We start from the raw sequence: 26,992 nt of genomic DNA, 5'->3' as shown, positions 1-26,992 counted from the left end.
ATTGTTTAATGCAATCTTTGAAAGTGAGAAGATTCCTGAGGAGTGGAGAAGAAGTGTACTGGTACAGATTTTTTAAGAATAAGGGTGGTGTACAGAATTGTTGCAACTACAGAGGGATAAAATTGATCAGCCTGTGTGAAGTTATGGAAAATAGTAATGGAAGCTAAGTCAGGAGTGGCAGAGAAGTATGCAAGAGTGGTACATGATATGTGCATAGGAAGTGTGACAGTGGTGAGGTCTGTAATAGGATTGACAGATGCATTTAAGGTTGAGGTGGGACTACATCAGGGATTGGCTCTGAGCCCTTTCTTAGTTGCAATGGTGATGGACAGGCTGACAGAGGAGATTAGATAGGAGTGCCTGTGGAATATGATGTTTTGATGACAGTGTGATCTGTAGCAAGAGCAGGGAGAAGGTTGAGAATACCCTGGAGACGTTGAGATATACTTTAGAGGAGAGGAATGAGGGCCAGTAGGACCAAGACAGAATACATGTGTGTGAAAGAGGGAGATTATAAGATGAATGGTGAGAATGCAGGAAGTAGAGCTGGCAAAGGTGAATGAGTTTACATACTTGGGATAAACAGTACAGAGTAATGAGGATTGTGGAAGAGAGCTGAAGAAGTGAGTGCAAGCAGGGTGGAATGGGTGGAGAAGAGTGTCAGGAGTGATTTGTGACAGACAGGTATCAGCAAGAGTGAAAGGGAAGGTCTAAAAGGTGGCAGTGAGACCAGCTAAGTTATATGTGTTGGAGATGGTGGCACTGAAAACAAGTCAGAAGACAGAGTTACAGATGTTAAGACTTGGGTATGACAAGTATGGACATGATTAGGAACAAGTACATCAGAGGGTCACTCAGGTTGTACGGTTTAGAGACAAAGCTAGAGAGGCGAGATTGTTTGTTTGGACATGTGCAGAGAAGAGATGCTGTGTATATTGGGCAAAGATGCTAGGTATAGAGCTGACAGGCAAGAGGAAAAGAGTGAAAGGCCTAAGAGGAGCATTATGGATGTGATGAGAGAGGATATGAAGGTGGTGGGAATGACTGAGCAAGAGGCAGAGGACAGGGAGATGAGGAAAAAGATGATCAGCTGTAGTGACCCTTAACAGAAGCAGCCGAAAGAAGATTAACAAAACATATACTATATATTTACTTTGTCCAATTACTTTTTAGCCTCTGAAAATGGAGGGACTCTGTGAAAAATGGCTGTAATTTCTGAAAGCTTAATGCAATACCTTTGTTAAACCCCATAAATTAAAGCTAAACTTCCATCATATCTTGATTGCTTATTTTCAAATTTATTGGGGTAGTATACAGAGAGAAAGTTACAAAAATTGCATCAATGTCCAAATATTTATGGACCCAACTGTAAAATTTGGAAAACTGGGAGTCCATAAATGTGTACAATGTATATTTGCGTTTCATAATCTCATTATTAATATATCTGAAGCCCAAATATAAGTTAAATGCCATACCAGTTCTATGCTAGTTCCATGAAGAATGAATTCTTTATTTATGGCCTATTTGTATTTCAAATGAATTAAGTTAAAATTGCAACCAGAATTAAACAGTATTTGTTAATGAATATACTTGAATACACCAGAAAGATAAGTTTTGCGAGGATGTTCATTGTAGCAATGTTGATATAAGATAATCATGACCATCAATTCCAGTTTTACAACTAAGATCAAGCTACAAAAAATAAATTTGGATATGACTGTGGATGGTTCTTATGTAAATATGTGGACTATTGTGAGATAGTTAAAGTAAGTGGAAATGCAAGTCTACTCTTAGGAAATATTATACTCTTATTAAAATTAATCTTGAGACATGAGATTTTTTAAGTATCCTTAATTACATTTAGTACAAAAGAAAGTCATGAGGAAAGGTCAGTAATATTAAGCAGTATGTCATCTCAACAGAGAAGAGTTTCTTAAAACTTTTTTTTTGTCATGACTCAATGTTGCCCCTTTTTTACCATCTTCGAGATGCTCGAAGCAAAATTCTTTAACAATCGCCATAGCATTCTTTGGAGAATTGCAGCTAATCATCAAAGTGGGTTGGAGCAATTCACCCTGGTAGAATCAAAGTGGGGGATTGGCTCAAGGAAGATCAAAAGAGCAATGTTGTTTGATTAATTAAACCAGGGGTCCCCAACCCCTGGTCCGCGGCCCACTACCGGTCCGCAGCCGTCTGACAGCCGGGCCGCGAGAGAACTGCCAGCAACGGCGACTCACTCAGACTTTTCAGAACGCTTGGCGGGCGCGGCTTTGCAGCGGTGCAGAGAGAGACCGAGCTGAGAGACTATTACAACAAAGTATTTTTATGGTCCCGACAGTTTCCCCATATGACATGAGTCTATAGAAATCACGTTACTACGAAGTACATTCAACAGATGCTTTCATTACAACGAAGTGACCTTGAAATGCTTGAACGAATCATCCACAGAGCAGTTAGATCTGTAGTTGCTTCTCAGTTGTACACGTTTGCACAACGATCCCCAAACAGAAACACTGTAAAAAAATCTTTCTTCAAACTTTCCTCGTACTGTTTTTTTTTTTTTGCTGTTTTTGTTGTCTGTGGTTTTCATTGATTCCTTTTGCTTATTGCTTGTCAACATTTGAAAAACATCCATTGGAATTTAACTCATTGTCACCCTCCTATAGAAACGGCAGACACGAAAAAAAGATTGCAGTGTTAATGTTTGTGATGTGCAATTTGTTGGATTGGCAAATGTAAAGCATATGTCTTTGTTATATGCAAAAAAAGAAGGAAAATCTCAGATTGCAAACGTATGCGAACTGCTTAATAACTTTAATAATAATAGAAATGTTATGTAAATTATGTATAAAACTGCCCCCCCCCCCCCCCCCCCCAACCACTGCCGCTGCCATTCTCACCAGGCCAAGCTGATAAAAAATGATATTATATGCATTGGCACTGGCATCTCACTCCCTCTCTCTCTCTCTATATATATATATATATATATATATATATATAGTTATAGTGATAAAAGGCGCTATATATGCGCCTGACCCGGCACAGACTGACAACGGAGGCACGCTAAATTCAACAAAATGCTTTTTATTTTCTCCAGCTGAGGTCCACATCTTCTCCATATCCCTCAGCCCTAACACAGTCCCAAAACTAAAGTAAAGCACCACACAAAGTAAAGCACACTCTTCTTCTTCCACCACTCCACCTAGGCAACCTCGTTGTCCTCCTCCTCCCAACTCTGGCTTCAAGTGGTGGCTGCTGGCTCCTTTTATTAGGCACCCAGAAGTGCTCCAGGTGCTTGATTGCCAAATCCCGGCTGCACTTACGGGTGTGGCAAAAATACTGCCTGTGTTTACAAGGTATACACATATACAACACATACATAATTATATATATATATATATATATATATATATATATATATATATATAATATATATATAAATATATATATATATCTATTACACACACTTCTTTGAAAATGCATACCAAATTAGCTTTTAAAGTCACTAAATAACAATGACAATCTTATAAATGCATGATTAAACATGACCTTGGCACCAGAAATTGCTTTGATAGGATTAAAGACTCACAAAAACAAAAAAAAAAAGTCAGCTAAAATTACAGCTTAATTCTTAAATCTGTACTCTGTGACTTGAAAAGATTCAACATACACAAAAAATGAACAACCAACTTCTTTACAGGTACATGTAGGAGAGAATACTTCATATCTAATGAAAAATGTGGGAGACTTGACCTTTTGTAGTTTGTACAGACAACTGACTCAAGTACATAAGTACATTCCTCTTTCTAAATAAAAATGTGTAAGTCGCTTTCAAATAATGCAAAGGGACAGGGTGGAACATGTTTTCACTCAATGTTAACAAAAATTCTTACACACACAATAGTTAACAAGCTTTCCAGAGTACTGATTAGCAGTTATTAGCTGATCAGACTGGGATAAATATTGTTTAGGTAATGAGATCAAAACTGTATCACCAGTTCAAAAGAGGGACAACAAGAGACTGCAGCACATCTAAAGTCATAGAAAGGCCTTGTTGTAAAACATAATAAATACAGACTAACATATCTATTAATTATGTAAAACAAAAAATGTGTTGGCTTAATATAAGCTTCTGGTACCTAAATAGCTTGAACTTTTGTTTGCTTAAGTAAATATTCATGTAATAGCAAGATTTTCATATTTCTAATAACATGAACTAGATTGTTTTCCCAATGCTTTTTGGCAAAAAATAAAAAAATGCAACCTGAAATAAGGCAATGGATAAAGACTTTATGAAAATAATTGAAAAAAACAAATAAGTGCAAGATTAGGGACTGTGCAAACTGCACAAAATTGTGCACTTAACCATTTAAAGAAAGGTGAAAGCATAACATACAGTACAAAAACATTGATAGTAGTATATTTAAATAATAAACAAAGTAGATGCAGCTTTCCATTCACAGGTGGTAGAACAATTATACTGTACTGCAACAATCAAAACTAAAAATAATCCAAGCAACAGTCAAAATGAACAGTATAAATTTACTAATCAAAAGGCTGAAAAACTAGAATGAAAATATCATACTTACTCTGATCCTGCAGCCATGTCTGAGTATGACGTATCTGGTGTAGTGACTCCCAGAGGGATTACTATACTCATGACTTCCAGCACCACAGGAAAGGGGGAAGGGGGGGGGGGGGAGGGGGGAGGGGGAAGGGATCAAGGGGTCCAAATCGCAGCAACTGTCCACTCCAGGGGTGGAGAGCCGCAGTGCTGCGACCAACACCTTATGGACATGAGGAAACCTGCCAAGAAAATACAATTAATACCAATCAAAATACTTCAGATATAACAGATAATTCAAATCAAATGTTGCACATTGTTTATCATACATATACACTTGCCATGTCTAGTCAATCATCTTATGATAAAAATGTGTGTACAGTAATCCCTCCTCCATCGCGGGGGTTGCGTTCCAGAGCCACCCGCGAAATAAGAAAATCCGCGAAGTAGAAACCATATGTTTATATGGTTATTTTTATATTGTCATGCTTGGGTCACAGATTTGCGTAGAAACACAGGAGGTTGTAGAGAGACAGGAACGTTATTCAAACACTGCAAACAAGCATTTGTCTCTTTTTCAAAAGTTTAAACTGTGCTCCATGACAAGACAGAGATGACAGTTCAGTCTCACAATTAAAAGAATGCAAACATATCTTCCTCTTCAAAGGAGCAAATAAATCAATAGGGCTGTTTGCTTTTAAGTATGCGAAGCACCGCGGCACAAAGCTGTTGAAGGCGGCAGCTCACACCCCCCTCCGTCAGGAGCAGAGAGAGAGAGAGACAGATAAAAAAATCAATACGTGCCCTTTGAGCTTTTAAGTATGCGAAGCACCGTGCAGCATACTTAAAAGCTGCACACAGAAGGTAGCAAAGTGAAGATAATCTTTCAGCATTTTTAGACGAGCGTCCCTATCGTCTAGGTGTGTGAACAGCACCCCTGCTTACATCCCCTACGTCAGGATCACAGATAGTCAGCGCAAGAGAGAGAGAAAGAAAAGTTGGGTAGCTTCTCAGCCATCTGCCAATAGCGTCCCTTGTATGAAATCAACTGGGCAAACCAACTGAGGAAGCATGTACCAGAAATTAAAAGACCCATTGTCCTCAAAAACCCGCGAAGCAGCGAAAAATCCGCGATATATATTTAAATATGCTTACATATAAAATCCGCGATGGAGTGAAGCCGCGAAGGGCGAAGCGCGATATAGCGAGGGATTACTGTATATCTTTCATTTACTTAACTTATAGACTTGGCTGACCTTTTTACCAAGATAATCAGAGAAGCTACTAACTGCCCTTAAGCTGCAACACTGAAAAGTATCAAGATGGCTTGGAATAAGAAAATCATTGAAACAGCAAACTACAATCAACATATGACTGCATTAGCTGGATATCTCTAATACCAAAGACACTTTTTTTTAAATAGATAGCATGAAAAGATGACTATTACTGTCTTTCACTAGTATGATTGAAGAAGTGATGCAGATGCAATCATTTTCAAGACAGGTGTAACTGGTTTATTATATCTCAGTACCTATAACTGGAAGTAGTAAATGACATGACACTACACTTTTTAAATTTCACTTTCAACGTTATAAGCTTTATGTCTTTTTAAAATCATGTTTGCTTACTTCAACCCCAAATCAGAAAAAGTTGGGATGGTATGGAAAATGTGAAAAAAACATATGCAGTGATTCTTAAATTTACTTTGGCTTATATTTCATTGCAGACAGTATGAACCTAAAATATTTCACGTTTTGTCGGGTAAGCTTCGTTTAATTTGTTAATATCATCCATTCCTGCTTTTCAGGCCTGCAAAACATTCCAAAAAAGCTGGGATGAGGACAATTAGGGTCAGCAATTCAAGGAATTTCTGTGTATAAAGGGCAAGGGTGCCTGCCTAAGCTGAATATCCATGATCTCTGATCCCTCAGCTGGCATTAGAGCATTAAGTCCATTCTTCCCCCCCTCCCATGACCCGTTTCAGTTTGCATACAGGTCATACAGGTCCATAGAGGATGCCATTTCTGCTGCTCTCCATCCAGCCCTCACCCACCTGGACTCAAAGAATTTCAATGTGCGAATGTTGCTCTTAGATTTTAGTTCAGCATTCAACACAATCATTCCACAGCATCTAATACAAAAACTCAGCCATTTGGGACTCGAGACCTCTCTCTGCAACTGGGTGTTGGACTTTCTTACAGGGAGGTTACAAAATGTGCGGGTCGGCAATAACACCTCTAAGACCAACATGTTGAGCACAGGGGCCCCACAAGGGTGTGTTCTCAGCCCATTGCTCTTTACCCTGCTGACCCACGACTGTGTACCAATCTACAGATCCAATCACAATGTCAAGTTTGCGGACGATACAACCGTGGTCGGCCTCATCACCAACAATGACGAAGCCAACTACAGGAACGAGATGAGCCAACTGGTCCAGTGGTGTAAAGACAACAATCTCTTCCTGAATGTGGGAAAGACCAGATTGTGGTCGATTTCAGGAGAAGTCATTCACATCACCCTCCACTGACCATCGACTGTGCAGCTGTGGAAAGGGTGAGTAGCACCAAGTTCCTGGGGACATCCATCTCCGAGGACCTCTCCTGGTTAGATAACACATCACTGGCCAAGAAAGCTCATTCTCGCCTCTACTTTCTACGCAAACTGAGGAGAGCACAAGTTCCACCACACCATCATGAGCTCTTTCTACCGGGGCACAATCGAGAGCATCCTCACCAGCTGCATCTCTGTGTGGTATGGAAGCTGCACTGCCTCCTGTAAGAAGTCCCTGCAACGCATAGTGGATGTGGCCAGTGAGATCACTGGTGCCCCACTGCCCTCCCTCAAGGACATTTTCCACACCCGTCTCAACCGTAGAGCCATCAGCATTGCTGGTGACTCCTCCCACCCCTTTCACTCCCTTTTTAGCCTTCTCCCCTCAGGAAAAAGGTACCAGAGCCTCCGGGCCTGCTCCACAAGACTGACTAACAACTTCATCCACCAAGCTGTCAGGATACTGAACTCTATCCACTACCTTCCCTCCCTACCTCTGGACTGTAACAAGAGTCACTATCTACCAAGTACCCTGCATCAGATGGTATTATGTAAAGACTCAATATTACATCTGCTGCTGTTTGTCTTTTTGTACATCTCATAAGCTACTCCATAATGCACCTTCTCATTTTTTACTGTAATTGGCTTTTGAACTAATGACTATTACACATTGTACACAGGTCTACTTACAAGTTCTAATGTTATGTTATATGTTATACTTTTATGCTTTTTTATATTTTATTGTACTACGAAGATGAGAGAGAAACAGTATTTCGATTCTCCTGTATGTTCTGCACATATAGTGAATTGACAATAAAAGGCTATTTGATTAATTGATTGATTAGCACTGCATCAAGAACCGTCACTCATCAATAGCTGATAAATCCACATGGGCAAGGGATTACTTTAGCAAACCTTTGTCAAGCACTACAATACGGAGTTACATTCACAAATGCCACTTAAAACCATGCCTTACATTAACCATGCTGTGGAAGAAGAAGGCATGGGTAATGGACTGGCCTGCCTGCAGTCATGACCTGTCCCCAGTAGAGAATGAGTAGAGAATTTTAAAACAAAAAATGTGTCAACCATGACCAGGTACTGTTGGGCACCTTAACGTGTTTTAAGGAAGACTGGGACAAAAATAAAACCTGAAACACTTCATCACTTGGTATCCTCAGGGCCAAAACGTCTTTTAAGTGTTGTGTGAGGAGGAATGGTGACATTACAAAGTGGTAAATGCTTCACAGTCCCAATTTTTTTTGGAATGTGTTGCAGGAATGAAAAGCAGGAATGGATGTATATTAGAAAATGAAATGAAGTTGACCAAACAAAATGTAAAATACCTTAGATTCATACTGCCTGCAAAGAAATTAAAGTCAAAATAAATTTAAGAATCACTGCTTTTTCTTTTTTTATTTGCATTTTCCATACCACCCCAACTTTTTCTGATTTTGGGTTATATCTGTCAGATAATTTTGTGGTTTTGCAATCAGAACACTACTCCAGTTCCAGTGATTATGCTCATTTTTCTTTAAATACCTAAATCAATAAATAAATAGATTAAAAGTATCACTGTCAGGATGGACCATTGGTAGCTTAGCTAATGCATTCCACAAGCGGCTACAGTTCATCACATGATAGATTTAAAATAAATAAATAAATACAAGAACCAGGCAAGGGAAGTGTGCCAAACATGGTGATTAAAGTTGTACTGTCTAAAATCAAAAGCAAACGGACATATTACAACAGCTCTGTTAAGTTAAGTAAAAACAACTTAATCACACCTAAAAATGACAACTAAAAGTATAGCAGTACAAACCATGTAACTGGAAATCATTTACTAAAATGATGTTAAAATCTGCAAAAAACTATATATGATCTTTCAAGCAAGCAGAGAGAATCAATTTGCCACAATAAAAACTTTTTTGTAAGATAGTAGCTGTTGATTTCTCCTTGACTACAAGAAACATTGAAGAATTCAGAAGGCATCTTTCAAATATTAACATATACAATACAATCTGAAATAGAAATGATTAAATAAGATTAAATAAGAACAAGCACACTAATCAAAATGTAATCTAAGCTAGTGTCTGAAATAATCACTTCTAATTTTATGAAAAACAGTACAGATTCACACAAAAAAAATTACAAAATTGAATGCATACTTATGCCTTGCATTATTCCATTTATATAGTATATGTATACACAACATACACAAAGTGTGTATACACATTGATAAATTATTCTGTTATACGTGGCAATACTTTTAATTCTAACTAAAAATTTATAAAATTCAACACTTGAAGGATTAGGACTGTAAATGCTTTATAGCGATATAATTTTGGTTCTTCCATGTCTCAGAAACAAAAAACAACTTAAGAGTGAAGCTTTTATTTTCATCTTCTATGTAACAGTATGTTAAAATTCTACACTTGCAACTAACAAAGGCATTCTGTAAAGCATTAGGTGCAATTTCATTGAATATTTTTTACCCCACAATCTGAACCCATAACACAGAAAGGGAGGAATGGGAGACAAGGCAGGCCACCGTTTACTGATGCACTTTATTTTTCTATTCACAGAACTGATAGAGCATCCTCCTCCCACAACAAATAAGTACAAATTTGCTGAGTTCTCTAAAAAGGGTGGAGTGGTGGCTCTGAGGCCAGGGGTCTGCGCTGGTAATCGGAAGATTGCCAGATCAAATCCCACAAATGCCAGAAATGACTCTACTCCATTGGGCCCTTGAAGCAAGGCCCTTAATCTGCCCATGCTCCCAACTTCTAACAAGAAGAATAAAAAGCAACAGCTCTAGCATAAAATGTTACTGTGAGCTGGGGAAGAATATACTCGATCTACAACCTAAAACACTGTGCTCTTTAGAATTTCTACACTACAGATTTACAGTTTACATAAGAAGAGACTGAATTTCATTCACGTGTGACTACAAAGCTCACTTACTGCTTTTCCTTGTATGAGACTGTGAAACAAATATGCTGCTCATGTATGACTGCTGTCAATCTTTTTTCCCAATCAACAAAATATTCATGGTCATGACGTCCTTATTCCCCAATCGTTGTTTTCGATCTGGTTCAATTTTTGAACCCTGAGTCGACTGTGTTATATCGATGCCTTTTGAATGAATGGATTGACCCACATCAATGGACTGTTACAGCCCCATAAACGGCCAAAGAAGTAATGTATTTCATTATGTGTTACAAATTATGAATCATACAAACTTACTCCATAGCCAAAGAATGTAGAGCAAGAGAACTGGATATTATATAGATTTTACATCTGCATGAAATAGATCAGAAAATGCAATTTCTAACTGTCTTCTCGTAAGTGTAAGCACTACAAATAAAAATAATCATACAAAGAAGACATTAATAAATCTTTCCTTCTTTTTTAATTTCTTGGTGTCCATGGTGGCACTTGATCGACCTTGGAATGGATAAATTGTCATATTTCTTTACTTGACCGGTTTTCAGATGCCTTCTTTACAAAATTATATTCTCCCCATTTGCTTAAGGAAAAATCATTTTCAAAACACAGCCAACATAGAACACTTGGAATTTTGATGTAATTTCATACTGTACAAATATATATTTTTCATATACTGAATAAAGTTTCCTTGCTCTTTCAACATTGTTTATGATGGTATTTATGTCATTATTTTATTTCTAGATTTTATATAGTGCAATGATCCATTTATATTGTAAGTGGATAAGCTGTTAATAAAAATAAAACAAGTTCTGACAGAAAATAAATGCAGTGTCATAAATCTTTCTCAAATTCAAAAAAGCAACAAAGTACATTTTTACATTTGCAAAGCAATTACTGCAATTAAAATTGGACTTCGGAATATTACAAAAAACAAAACTTCTGCAATAACTTGCTATTAAATTTACAAAAACAATGATACCAGCTTTTTAAATTTTTTTTACAGTATTGGTAATACTGAGAAATGTCGGTACTCAATTAACGTGTGACTGCAAGTAGACAAATGTCTCTGGAAGGCACAATAATACATGCAAAAACCCATAAACCGGTCAAGTTATTGGCACTTTTATCCCATTACAGAATTAATTCAGAAGCAGATTTGTGCCTGCATTGTGAAGGAAATGACACCGGTGTTCAAATGATATGCAATTGTTTAAATTGTATTATCATGCATAAGAGGAGATAAACTATAACAAGATTAATCACTTTTAATAGTGTCCTACACTGCCCCAATAAATGAATGGAGGCTTTGCATTCATTCCCTGATCGTAACAAGCACTTCTAAAGATGTCCGTCAGTCCAAGCATTTATTCATTTTCTAAACAGTGCACACAGTTGAGTCATACTGGGGCGCAACTTATACGCATCCACAGTTAAACATATAGGACTGTTGGATGTCAGGGGGCCGCCAGTGAAAATCTTAGTTCAAGTGTAGCAGGTAAATATCAACACAGGATACAAATGAAATGAATATTGGCTTGCCTACAGCGACGCTAACATGAATTGCACTATTTGTTAATACCAAAATAAAACTTATTTAGTGCTTCGAAGGACAAGCATATCTCCCTAATAATGACACATACTGTGTTAACTGAGATGCAGAACACACCACACACTTCGTTGCTAAACACAAATCAACCTCATGACAAGGTTTTGGCTCCAATACCTATTTGTCAGCTGTGGACTGTCTAAACACAGGAGTATGCCTTTTCTATTCATGTCCAATCAATTGAACACAGTTTGGAAGTGATCAACAGAATTGATATTTGACTCTGGCACACCCAAATGTCATAGCAAAGTCTTTGAATACTTGCATCAATTATGATAATTCAGTTTTTGTTTTTAATAAATACGCAAAAACTACTACAATCCTGTTTTCACTTTGTCATCCTGGGGGGCAATGAGTGTTGTTTGATGAGGGAAAATTTTTTTTTTTTTAAACAATTTAAGCATAAGACTGCAACATAACTAAATGTGAAAATAACTGAAGTGGCCTGAATACTTTCTGAAGGCAGTGTATTTTACACGTATTCTTTTATATTCTCTACTTGGACAAAAAGCCCTCTATTGCAACACTAAAAATTGTTATACTTTTATTTGTATGTTAAAAAATATTCTCATTTTAAACTTACTGCCATACTGATACAATAGATGACTAAAAAAATAAGTCAAATGTCAAGGTCAGTAACAAAATAGAAATAATATAAGAAACTAACCTTAAAATACAATTACTTTGGTTAAAACTCATTTCTACCAGCACAAAGGTAAAACGTGTATTTTGAATAAACAAATTATATATACAGGGCTATTCAAAATGAAATAGATTTCAAAAATGTTTTTCAAACCAACTGTGTAAGACAGAAACACATTTCGCACATCACTGGATAGAGCAGTCTCTCTCAAAGTGGGCGATAACGCCCCCTTGTGGGCGCTGGAGGCATCCAGGGGGGCGTTAAAGGGCCCAGAGAAAATTGGGGGGTGTTGAAGCGGTTTAGGGGGGCGATGGCTGATTTGTGTTTTTTTTCAAATATTTTAAAATTTAAACTAAAATCAAAACCTACCTACTATACTACATCGATTATTTCGTTCTTATTCCTGTCCTGTTTGATTGTATAAATAATTTATCATGGCTTTCGTAGGTAGCCCATGAGCAATCAAGTTTTAACAAGTTTTTATTAAACAACGCGATTTATGCAATCCTGTATCAAGCGGCCGGATCATCGATACTTGTTTTAACTGATTCCGGTCGTTTTTATCGAAAATAAAAAATATCGAATTAAAAAATGTTGAAATTTTCGTATAAATAAAAAATTAATCTTAGCCCTAGCCTTAACCCCAAAACCAATTTTTTATTTATACTAAAATTTCGACATTTTTTAATTCGATATTTGTTATTTTCGATAAAAATGACGGCTACCGTTCTAACTTGCTCAGTACGAATTCCGTCGAATGAGGTAAACGAGTTTGTGCATGTTTGTCTTATTCCTGTCGGTGCGTGCTGTATTTTAATCCTATATAAGAGCGTGTAATACTTTTTATTTTCATTAGCGTTTTCGCGCGCAATCGTTACAAAGTTTTTTAAGCTCAATACTTTACTCACGTATTTGTAAAGACAAAACCATGTAGGAAGCAAAAAAAAAAGAGATGGCAATACAGTGTGGAATACATTAAATACGGATTTCTTGAAAATCCCACAAATCCATCTTCGCCTATGTGCCTTCTTTGTCAAAAAACCTTTTCGAATGAAGCGATGAAGCCTTCTAGGCTACAAGATCATTTGAATAAAATGCATCCATATAAGAGAGAAAAAAATGTGGCCTATTTTCAAGACCTGGAAAAGAAGTACATAGCTCAGCCAACTGTATCAAAACTTTTTTCACCGGCTTCTAAGCAAGACGATGACGGACTTCGAGCCTCGTACAGTATCTCTTTGTTAATTGCTCAAACAGGCAAAAGAGTTAATTTTACCGGCAATAAAAGATGTAATAACTACTGTGCTCCATAAACCAGCGGCAGATATTATTCAAAAAATTCCTTTGAGCAATAGTTCTGTGCAAAGACGAATTGATGAAATGGCTGAAAATATTGAGGACTCATTGTGCAATCATCTGAAGACTAGTCAATTCTCAATTCAGATGGATGAGTCCACTTTACCAACTAATGAAGCACTATTTTTGTCATACGTGAGGTTTATTAAAGATGAGAAATTTTTGTGATTTTTAAGATGTGGTAAAGTTAAAAATTTTGGGGGGCACTAGAAAATAATTGATTCTCAAAGTGGGCGGTAGACAAAATAAGTTTGAGAACCTCTGGGATAGAGGAAAGTTCAAATTAAGGATGCATGCACTCAACATGAACACCATGTGTTGTGCGACAAACATCAAAACGGTAGACTATTTCTTGCCACACACGAGTCAACTGGTCCTTAGTTACTGAATTCACAACTTCCACAATTCAATGTCACAAACCTTGAAGATTAGCGGGCATAGGTGGAACACTCTTTTTTTAATGTGCCCCCAAGTTTGCCGACTATGCAAGGATTTTCATACCCCCAAATTCTAACATTGTGGCGATTAACCTTACCAGAGAGATTGAAAGTTGATTCATTCGAAAAAATTAGTTGTTCGGGAAAATTGTTCTCTTCCATATCCTTCATAATTGCAATGCAAAATTCAAACCTTTTTTCGTGGTTGTCAGGATGCAATGCCTGCACTAATTGCAACTTATAAGGATTCACATGCAGATGCTGTCTAAGAACACGCCATACCGTTGTTTGAGGAATTCCAAGCTTGACCATGATGTGGATTTCCTAGGGCTCTGTTCGAACACACCTCGCATATGCTCGACATTTTCATCTCATGTGAGTGAATGACCAGTGCTTTTACGTTTGCAAATGCAACCTTCTTCTTCGAATTTTTTATGCCACTCGTAAATTTGCTTATGACAAGCGGATGTTTGTTGAACTGTTGGCGGAATTCACATTGCAGTTGAACAATGGACTCACACTTTGCAAATTGCAGCACGCAAAATGATTTCTCTTGTCGTGTTGCTGCAATTTTACTATAAATGAGAAACCGTGCTTGGTGGCATTCACTGGTAGTTTTAGGCATGCTTTTAAAGTTTGAACTTTCCTCTATCCAGTGATGTGCGGAATGTGTTTCCATCTTATACAGTTTGTTTGAAATACACTTTTGAAATCTGCTCTTTCATTTTGAATAGCACGGTATATATTTTGCAGTCTTTCATTGTTCAGTGTTGTTTGTCCGGGTGTCTGTTCTGCTTATTTTTAATTGACATTATTAAGATACAATGAAGGGAGCAAACTGCACAGGAAAAAGGGTACGATAATAGGAAATCAACAAAAGAGAGTTAAGCATTTAAAGCTACATCAAAAATTGATTTCTAAATGACTTATAAATATAAAAATCATTCTCCTGTGCTTTTCTGAATGCAGAATAAGAGGACAAAAGAACAAAAAACACTAGCTAATTAAATGACATCAATTTTTATCCGATTATTAATCGGGTTGGAATAAAAACCCACAACCACATTGGGTTCCCTAGGACTGAGTTCGGGAACCACTTCTTTATATAATAATGTTAGGTTAAGATGTAATTTATACGCTGCACACATTTCAACATCTATAAAGAAACTTCTCATCAGAACTTTGTCTTATTAATTTACTACATTTTATTTTGACCAGACAGACAGACAGACAGACAGACAGACAGACAGATAGATAGATAGATAGATAGATACATACTTTATTAATCCCAAGGGGAAATTCACATGAGGGGTTAGGGCCAATTGTCCAGCTCAAGTAGTAGGTATTTTTTTTTTTTTTACTGCTATCAAATGCTAAACGAGCACTGTGCCATTGTCTTCCTTACTTGTTGACTGGTTTAGGTAATTCTACTCTATCAGCCAGAAGGAAACTAAAATTATTATCCATGAATCATCATTATGTAAACACAAACTAAAAAAATACATATAAAAGGAAAATGCTGCACAGCAACTAACAAATATTAAGAGAGTTAAAAAAAATTTATGAATTATATGGAATAAATTAAGTTATAGGTTTATAGGGTCATTGTCATCATGTGTACAGTGAAATTCTTATTTGCATGTGCTAATCAGCATACAAAACAAAACAACACCACTCTTGTTAAGTATTTGAATTAAAAAAGAGAAAGTAGTAAAACTCCTTTGTAATAAAATATAAATACTTACGATTTTATTGCGCTAAAAAAAAACACTTTAATAAATCATTTCCATTTTTACCATGTATAAGCTCTACAAAAATGCACAAAATCTTTTTTTGAGAGCAAATATAGGAAAATACCTATGAGACGTAAAGCTTTACTGCAAGGTTTACTATATGTTTCAAACTGCGTGTTTTGTGCACTGAAAAATGCTTACAAAGCATAAATAGATTTCCCTATTAATTTAAAACACCACTCTGTGCTGGCAACTGAAAAAGTGAGGAGGATTCAGATGGAAAGTTACCAATGGAAACTACAATGTAATCTGTGCAGCATGGTTTTGTCTTCTAGAATATGAAGGGTTTGTTACTGCATGAGAAAAAAAATTTCTGCAATCTCAAGTGGAAGCACAACAAAATATTTTGGGAATGTGCATCTTGGAGTTATTACACTTTTTTCAGGAGTGCTGATAGTTCTATCAAAAAGCCAAGAATTTGATTTTGAAAGTGACAATCATTAAGGTAATATAAATGGTGATAAAGAATTTTGATGGGTCTAGTATACCAATATACAATTTTTGCATATTAAACAATTACAAGAGGACATTGTAGTTTTTTTTTAAAGCAGTAGTAGCATTAGTAGTAGAATTATACTTTCCCTGAATCTTCCTTGGTTAACAATATTTAAGTTAAAGCAATCCTGTTTACCCCTTGTTGCAAATTTATCACTGTTGGTAAAGAATGATTTTTGCATATTATCAGATTGTTCAGCCTCAAGAGATAGACTTCAAAAAATGAAAATGACAAGAAGGCGCTAAAACCAAAATATGGGCCAAGGTCAAAACTGAGAATCAGAAAAAAAACTTTTCACCAAAGCCCAAAATACAATCACAATACAATCTAAAATAAGCAGGGAATTGAGACCAGAAATTCAGAAGTTTTTTAGTTTGTCGCTAAATAAAGGGTTTCTATCGATCAAGATTGGATACATGGAATTAACATAATTGAACTTTATATTGTCACTTGTTTGATATCACTAGAGCAACGGGTGCTCAGCAGGCTCCTGTCAATCATGGAGAATCCACTGCTTCCACTAAACAGCGTCATCTCCAGACAGAGGAGCAGCTTCAGCGACAGACTGCTGTCAATGTCCTGCTCCACTGACAGACTGAGGAAATTGTTCCTCCCCCACACTATGCGACTCTTCAATTCCACCTTGGGGTAAACGTTAACATTATACAAAGCTATTGTCTGTTTTACCTGCATTTTTATCACTCTTTAGTATTGTTTTTTATCAGTATGCTGCTGCTGGAGTGAATTTGTGAATTTCCCCTTGGGATTAATAAAGTATCTATCTATCTATCTATCTATCTATCTATATGTTAGCAGTGTAACTCTTGACGTTAATTATTGGTGTACCACAACAAATTTGAAAAATATTTAATCCCGAAATCACCCATAAACGTAATCTCATTCGACATCCAAACGATTAGAGCCTAAGTAATCTACACTGGGCGGCAGGTAGCTCTGAGCATTCCAATTGATTTGCCTTATGCCCAAAAAAACCAACAGAACCTACAGCAGTTTTTACCTGTAAAGATAAGAGAGCCTACAACTTGCCTCACTCGGCAAAGCAAATGGGCAATTATTGGAATTTTCAGAGCAGCTTGCAATATAATAGTGAGCAGGTGCTCAAATCAGCTGACTGAAGTAGCTCCATAATAGAGGCATTATCAGTATCAGCGTTATCAGTTTATGTCCCACTCATTCAATGCTGTTGTCAACAAGCATCGGCTCTAGATCCTTGTTTAAAAACGCTTCCTTTTATTTGAGGACTGTCAGGACACATTTGAGAGACTAACTAATGTGACTGCTACAAGTAAGCAACTGAAGATGTGTAACTTGTAGAATTCTAGAAAAACATAAGCCTTCCTGCTATATATTTAATTTCAACTAATTGAAGATTTTACATGACTAATTGGGGAATAAATTGGCTAACCATTTAGTTGAAGGGTGTCTACATGGAGATTCACAACACACAAATAGGTTATTGAATAACATTATTTAAGAAGTAACATTTAATTATTTTATATTATTATTTACAAGATGATGTAGATGTTTTATAAAGTAGATGTCATTCAATCGTATTAAAACAAAGAGCCCACCCCTTCAATATGTGTGGACTCTGATGTGGCAATACATAAGCTATTTAAATTTTGGTGAATTCTGATTGAGTGCAGTGCTGTGAAAAAGTTGTTTTTTTTTGTTTTTTTTTAATGAATAATGACATTTTGCTCTCTGAAATACTGATGTTAACTGTTCATTAGTAATCAAGTACTTCTTCTTAAATGTCAGTCCACGCTTATGCATATGTTGTGAAGTCACTATGTTGACACATTTCAAATAAAGTGTTATAAAATTTTTAACATTATATTAATGTTCTCTATGCATGGTTAAGTATTTTCTAAAAAAAACACCATTTCAAATATATAAGTGAATGCTAACTCAGTCAAAATAAAAATTGTATTGAAATTGAATCGAATCATGGCACTGTGAACTGGAATCAAATCGGTACATCAGTGTTGATACCCAGGCCTATTGGATATCATAATATAGACAACTGAAAATTATGATTTAAAAAGAAATTTAAATAGACATTTATTGATGTGAAGTATACACTTGAAGTATTTATCCTGTTCTTTAAAGCATAAGCCTGTACTGACTGTTACAAATGTTAATGTTATTTTTCATTAGGTGATACACTTCTGCACTTATGTTTTGATGAAATTTACAACCATATACACCTGACTCACATTTTATGTAGTTATAAAATAAGAATCAGAAGATCAAAAATTCAGACAACAAAAAACACAAGCACCAACTGCATACTGATAACTAAAAATCAACTAATTCTGAATTTATTATTTGCAAACAACTGAAAACAAACATAGAATCCTGTAAAAATTGATCTCAGTGTCTACTTTACATAAAGTAATTACAAATAATTCTATACATTCCAAACTGTTAAGATGCAAGGAAAATGAAATGCATAAAATCAATTCAAAATACCATATTTCATCTTTAAAAGATTTTATAGAAAAGGATTGGAGGGCTAACATGCACAGATCCATTGTTGATATATTAAAGTTAGAAAATAACTTTTGTTATGATAGCAGGGAGCATCTCATCTGGAATAATAAAGGCCCAAATATCAATGTTATCTATCCCTTGTTACCTGTGTACAACAAATAAATTCCATATTTACCATCTACCCACTTCAAAATATTTGGACAGTATAATAGGATAAGATTATTTCTTAAATGTGATTGAAGGAAGTTTGGTATAAACAGACTGGCATACACTATACCTGGCCTAGTAATTTATGGTTTGACAATTCTCATCCCAACCACATATATGCTGAAGGGTATATGGGAGTAAGGAGGCAAAGCTGGACCATACAATTTCATTCTAATAAAATGATTAAATAAACAAACAAATGTCCCTTAATTCACTCTGTCCTTCTCCCTGTTCCACTTTTCATCTTCTATTTTATGTCAGTCATGACATGCCTATTCACAGGCATGTTTTGATTCTTCCATCAGATGGTCTATGTCACTCCCAACTTATTTTGTACATGTATTAAAGAGGGCTGGTATTCAACTTGTCATTTTTAAAAGAACTTCTGTTTCTGGTTATTTTCAGAGTATATGAATATGATCACCCCATTATGTCTATCTGCCTGGGTACTTCTGTCAGGGTACAAGCAATTTGCTTACAAAAAGAGAAAAAAAAAGGAATATCCTGGAGGGGAAGAAACACTCCACACAAGTAGCTTCGTTCTAATCAGAAGGGTAAAAGAGTGACAAGAGCAGCCTATTAATTTAGTGGAGAGGTGGTATCAAACATAACTCAAGATATAAACAAATTATAAGGCTAGGTTATCTGCTGTGAAAATTTCATATAAGAAAATCCAAAGATGCATCCTTTTTTTCATTGTTATACTCATCCTGTGTACTTTAGTCTTGTATTTTTAAATGAAAAAAAATGCTGAATTTTTTCAAATAAAATTATAGAAGAAAATACACACAATGATTTTACAGTGCTTTATTTCGTAAGGTAATTAATGGATTACCTATTATTAGCAAAGAAGCAGACTAGGGCCTAAGCAATATGATCTACAATCAGCCTTGTTACATCAAGAACCAGGTCAGTACAAAATAAACAAGTATACACTAATACTCACCAAACAAATGAATCACAAATAAAATATAGAATACAGAAGAATGACAGTTTTATCAGTAATGTGAAAGGAAGCAATGTATACAAAAGAAAAATGTCACAGACCAGAATTTAAATAATAATGAAATGTAACACTATTGACTTAAAATCTCTTGAAAATGACTATAGTTTCATAGTACAAATCTTCTCAATTATTTTAAACATTTTACATATAACTAATTTTAACTGACAAGATTTAATTAAATATCCCAAAAGCACCTAATACTGCCAGAGTGTGATGCTGTTTTCCATGTTAACACAATTTTTTCAGGAAAGTCAGTTCTGCTGCTGTTTAAGGGAACCAATAATACAACACAACACAATAATTATTTTAAAAATAAATAAAATCATTCCCCAAAAGAAACAACGACAGTTCTTTGTGATTACTCTCTATTAACTTCTCTTCTAAAGTGCAGGTAAAATCAGTGGCAAAATTTTAAAAAACAAAGCAATCAAGTCTGAACAGAGCAGCAAATGCAGTGAAGATGTAACACATTGAGAAAAAAAAACTGCTGGACAGAGGATGTGTTTTAGATTTTTTAATCCATCAGTAGTTATTTTTTCTGATTTTTCTGATAGAAATAATCTCCTCCAAGCCTCCAAAACAAATGCATAACATTACATCGTAATTAAACTATATAGCTTAAAAAATGCACCAAAAAATCCAAAATAAAACAAAAAATAGTGTTAAGAGTTATACTATAAATTTTAAAAAGAGCACAAAATGCAGGCTTAACAACCTAGCTGTTATGACTGGTACAGTCACATGGTTGACACACCAGAGGCACATGTTCTCTCTACTGTCACCTCATTTTCAGAACCAGGAAGTAAATTAGTATGAATGGGAAAAATAAATTAACTTAGTGAAGACTTTTTTTTTTTTTTAATATCAGTGTTGTGAACAGCATAAAAGTTAACACCGCTTTGACTTCATGCCTAGATCACTGTCATAAATTTTGTAATTTCCTATTAACTCTTTTAGGGCTAATTTTTTTTTTGTTTCTTTTCTCCCAGGGCTGAATATTTTTCCAAAAACTAACATTTTTTAAAAAAGAACACAAAGCCATTGTTTAACATATCAAATCAACAAAAAATATTTACTTTTGACAAATGTTACTGTCTTGCATGTTGTATGAGCCTGAATTCTCTATGATTTCACATACATATCACATACATTTTACACAGCAAAGTCTGATCTCACTCAAAGCAGCCAATTTCAGTCATTGCCACATTGCACTCCTTACAATATGTGTTGTTTTGATGCCTATTTTTCAATTGTCTGTTGCTGCATTTTCTAACATATATTGTTAGTGTGTACTGTAGAGAGACAAGTCACCCATTTGCCATCGTGCCATGCCACTGCCACCAAGTTTTCTGCCTGCATGAAAACCGTATTGTCACCTCTTTTCATCTTCTGAAACTTTATGAACTTTATGTATGGCATTATAGCCTGGCTCACCCCATGGGATTTGCTTCTGTTTATTACAGAAGTGAATAAAACTTTGCAGCAGCACGTACCTAAGCCACCAGGGGACAAAACACGTTTGGACCAATGCTCCCTGAAGTTATATCACCAGTTCTGTCCCATCTCTATTTGTAATGCCACAGCGCGCTTCATCTCGTCTTTTGTTGTGGGTTTCCACTTTGAAAAACGAGAATGCGATGCAAACGCAGCCCGCGATTCAAAAAAAATCTCTGCCTACCTGTTTGTCTCGTCTGACAGTAGCTGAAAAGCAGCATCAGGAGAGAGCAGCCTGAAGTACAGCAGCTGGTGATCTGTCGTGTCCAACAGCAAGCCATGCCGTCTTGTAAACTCCCGTTGCCAGATCGGCTCTCAACGGATCAATGTATGTGTATTTATCCCATGCGAACCTTGCCGTAGATGCATCGGCTGCGCGAAGGCACTCAACTGGCAGCAGATCCGCTCGCACGGCATCGGCTGGTGTCTGATCAGCTGATACCTGCTTCTAACTCTCTTGCTCGATCTCCTGATCACTGCCAATAAAGTCCGATTCTGAAAAATCAAGAGTCCGACTCCGCGGTAATGCGCAAAACAACGTCTGCCAAGTGTTTTCTTTTCTGCACTTGCTTCGCTGCCTTTTCACATGTCGGTGCCATCTTGCCTTTGTTTACATTTCGCAACTCACGCACACGCAATGTTTATTTGCCGAGTCAACGAGTCTAGCATTCCTCCAAGCACAGAGGGAATGCCTGTGACGTGACAGTGAGATTTGTCGCCATTAACAGCTGATTGTCGCCCTTTATCCCTGGATGTCGACTTTTGTCGACATTCGCCTTCAACCCCTCCTGTCGACAAAAGTCGACATCCGCCCTAAAAGAGTTAAATAGTAGGACCTGCTTTGAACAGAAAACATGTAATCTGGCATATATATATATATATATATATATATATATATATATATATATATATAAAGTACAAACACCATAAAGACCGTGACCAAGCTTGGAACTAAACCCAAACATACACACAACAAATGGTACTGCTACTACAAAAACATTTTGGGAGAGTAGTATTACAAAAAGAACTTGTTTAAGAGTGAGATAATTGAAGAAAATCTCTTCCAAAACAAAGAGCACATTTTAGAGCATATTTTTCTTCTCCTATTAGTTAAAATACACTGACATATGATGTACAATCGCACATAAAAGTGCACAAAAAAAGATTACATTTTTGTGTAAGGCAATTTACTGTTCAGACACGGTGGGTCACTTCCCTTTGAAACAATAAGGCTAGAGCCAATCTTAAATTGTTTGTTAATTATTACAGTGCTATAGGTTTCCTCTCCTCTACTGTAATACACATATGACTTCAATAAATACAAAAAGTCAGGAAACACACTTGACCAGTATGAAATAAGTACACGAAAACAAAATGTCTCTAAATACTTTGGAGTGCAATATGTTGTGCACTACTGTATGAAGAGACAGACTACAGTCTCCTGGAGCCGTTGAGTGATGCAATGCCAGTATTATATGACTAACTTTCTTTACACAGAGTTGGACAACATAACTAGTTACAATAAATTAATTAGAAATAAATACATTAGAAAATGTAATTTATTTGAAAGTGAACCATTTGGGAATATACCAAACTCATTTAATGCTAACAAAATTACACAAATGCTACACTATTTTATTTTTAATCCTTATTATGTTTATAATGTTACTTATCATGCAGAGGTACCCTATATGGTTAAATTATTATTATTATTATTATTATTAAATTATTATTATGGCTCAATTAAACTCACTTTGAAGGGAGTATCTATGCAGCTGAAATGCTTTTAGCTCGTTTAAGAAGAACATGAGGCATATATTATAGTTGCGTCTGTTCAGTCTGTGGAAAATATTTTTGATTAATCAATCATTTGATGTGTAGAATATCCCTTCATTAAAAAGGATTTAGGTTTGAAATTAGTTTACTTTTCAAAAAAGATAAAGCAAAATACTTTATAGCCACTCTCCAATATCTTGAGCATTGCTCCATCAGAATAGAGTTACATTCAGATCCATTTTCTTACAGAATTAATGGTTAATTCAGAATTTGTTTTGCTGTCAGACATGGAGAGTTTAGAGAATAATTTCAGAATTGAGAACATAACTAGTACGTATCAAACCAAATGAACATATTGATTACTACAGATAGGCAATGTCTATACTGCATGTGCAGTACTTGGAAGTTGTATTTTTGGCACAAACATAACTGTTTTTTTCTCCCCTACATGCTTACTTATTACTGAGCAGATATTTTAGCTTTGTACCCTTCCCCACTATAATCATTCATCTATGGGGGAGGAGCAAAAGCTTTAGATTCGTCAAAAAGTTCGCTCTCCGGATCTCTACGTTTTAGAGTCCCCTGATACCAAAAACATTGATATATTGGTGATGGGTGTGAGTCTGTCTGTGTGTCACAGTTTTTTGAGGATGGTCTAGCTAAAATGGCTGGCCAGAAAATTACCAAACTCAAAATTTAAGCCTGCTATGAGATGAAGATATGCTGATTAGTTTTTGAGCCAAATCGTGCAAGAGAAAGAGGCACTCTACAGGAAACCTCGAATATCATAATTCTATAATTAATTATGAATTCTTCTCATCAACTGCTGTCATAATTACCTATTTTATTATCAGAAAGATCAGCATCAGAGCAGTAAATAATTACTGAAATGTTATAGAATACTTCAGGTAACTTGGTTCCTAGGGTGCAAAGCCTACTGAGGATTATGTCCAAGTTTTTTTAAGTTAAGTTTTAAATTGTAAATGCCAAGTACATCACAATAAAGTATCTCAACACTTTTATAGTTCCCAAAGCCAGAATTTTCACATTTACTTATAGGTTTCAAAAACTTAAATAACTGGAAAGCACTTGCATCTTTCTTTTGGACTATCAACTATTCTTTCACACTTGATGAATAAAGTCTCAAGTATTTTATATGGATTTTTCCCTTTGAACAAAGGCACTATGGTATAGTGGTTAAAGTAATGGCCTTTAAACCGACCCTGCCTTGACGTGCGACTTTGAGCAAGCCACTTGGTGTACTAAATTTGCTAAACATATAGTTAAAAACAATCTGAACCTTAGGGCATGACTGTTGAAATGTGTTGAGTAATGAGAAGTACTACAACACGTTTGTAATGACACTTCAATTAACCAGCTGCTGATTGAGATTGGGCCGATGTTCACACCAAATGACTTGATTGGTAATCAGTAAATTAGCAGATCTCAAAACTTTTCTAAGCTTTATGGCAATTTAGTTGTACTGCTAGGTATTAGAGTAATTATGGATTCATATTAAAGCATCCTTTAGGAGAGGGTGAAGAAGAGAAAAAGAAAAGAAAGTGGAGTAATAAACCAAGAAACGGTATTCTGAGGAGTTATCCTGTGCATAGGGAGGAACAGCAGGAATAGGAATAGCAAGGTAAAGGAAAAAAGGGGTGTGCACGTTTGATAGAAATTAAAGCAAAACGGAGTAAAAATGGACACTTATGTCTGAGTGAAGACAATGAGCAAGCTTGTGCTTAAAGCAGAAGCTCACAATTTTAATAATAAAAAAAAAAAAAAACAGCGAGAGAAGAATTTGTCCAAATGTGTCTATTTTACTTGTAAATTTGATAAGCATGTTAGCATTGTATCATCTTGATAAACATGAGCATTTTGTTACACTTGTGGTTTTTGATGCGATTTTTTTCTTTTATTGCTTGTGTGTTATGGGAAAATATTTCTGCATGTTTTATTAGTTTAGAATTTAGTTTAGTATGCTTTACAGCTACAGAATTTAATTTTGTTAAAAAAAAAAAATGAACAGGTAACACCTGTGGTCTGCAGTTTAATTATAGAAAAGAACATGTTAATATAGAACATTATATTTCTACATTGCTAGTTATAAAGTAAAGCAAAGTTTAAAAAATGTATAAAGAAAACAAATCAGAATCGTTACCGGAATCAACCAATCGTTGTAACAAAAAAACAGTGATTGGTATTAGCCCTAAAATGAAGATCAGAGGATCCTTAAATGTTTGTGTTAGTAATTTAAGCAGATTGTGTTTGTCATCTTATTGTGATTTGGCAGAAAAATCACATTTTATGAAATCCAAGTAACTCCAAAGGGTTCACACATACCACCCCACCACAACTGTAGAATAAAAACCTCTGAAATTAGGCTATATGGAAACTAGATTTTCAGCATTTCAATTTCTCTTATGTTAATCTTTTCTGTTATTGCAGTACATCCTCTAGTCAAGTGCTGTATCTCTAACTTTCTTTGCCTTTTTTGTGTGCAAATTATTTGTTACCAATTTTTCCTTGTACTTTAGAATACATGGCAATGTAGACACTTAATGCCAAATACACACACGCAGTCCAATAGCCAGGAACTTGACTTTTACCATTACTGTAAATGAAGAACTGTATTAAAGACAGACATAGTTTTCAGCACATAATATATTTTAGAAAGGTTACATGCATGAGTTTATTGCATCTTAAACATTCTTCTTTTGTTACAAAAGAGTGCAAGTAATCATCTTTAATATTCAGACCTTGTGGAGTTAACTTTTGGCACTCTGTCTTGATGAGAACAGATACGTAGCAAAAGGACAGTTTGAAGATATGTGCAAACTTGTTCTGCATATACAGTATTTCTTAAAAAGACAGCTGCATTAGTTAATACCTGAGAATGGCCGAGAAGAATAGTATTGACAACATTATACTTGAAGTATTCCTGTTTTACTGGTATAATAGAATTGATCCTGGGTAAAACTATAACTTTATTTCTTACTTCTCAATAAAGTGCACTTCTGATGTACTGTGTATTACTTTATGTGTGTTAACTGGCCAAATCTGCTCTGCTCTTAATATAGCGCAAATCTAAATAAACTTAACTAAATAATTTTTTTTTTTTTTTCAAATGTCATTATGAGTAAGTCTCTAATGAAACACAGCACACACAGTCCATTAATATTAGAAAATATTTCATCAATATATCACTTTTGCCCTACTCTCTCAATCCATACCAGCCTAATTCAGAGACTCTTTAAACGAGCCTTTCATTTACAACCTCAGTTAATTCCTAAACATGACAACATTTTAGGTAAGGGTTATATTAAAAAAAAAAGAGCCTGATTATGTCAATGCGCTCTAAAATAATCCTAAAACAAAATTCACTAATTAAAATATCCAATATATATTCAGCAATTCAGAGAAAAGAGTGAATTAGAGACAGTAAACTAAAGGACAGAGGACAGGATCAGAGCCATGCCCTACCCAGACATCACATTATCTGAAAAAAGGATTTCCTGAATGAGATCATCATTGAAACCAACACTTTATTCTCAACCTGCACTACACCTCCCCCAGACAGCATTCCATTCAAACAGCC

General features: G+C 35.6%; 1 protein-coding gene across 1 annotated transcript in view; it reads right to left on the bottom strand.

Annotated features, from left to right (window-relative positions):
- setd5 (SET domain containing 5) overlaps positions 1–26,992 on the bottom strand; it is a 95,581-nt gene that overhangs the window by 27,770 nt on the left and 40,819 nt on the right. The window contains 1 exon segment of the mRNA XM_051921432.1: positions 4,590–4,806. Within this exon segment, the coding sequence (XP_051777392.1) occupies positions 4,590–4,660 (71 nt within the window). The 5' untranslated portion in view covers positions 4,661–4,806.

The sequence above is a fragment of the Erpetoichthys calabaricus genome, chromosome 18 (genome assembly GCF_900747795.2).
Source record: "Erpetoichthys calabaricus chromosome 18, fErpCal1.3, whole genome shotgun sequence".
Lineage (NCBI taxonomy): Eukaryota > Metazoa > Chordata > Cladistia > Polypteriformes > Polypteridae > Erpetoichthys > Erpetoichthys calabaricus.
This window is presented reverse-complemented; position numbering and strand designations above follow the sequence as displayed.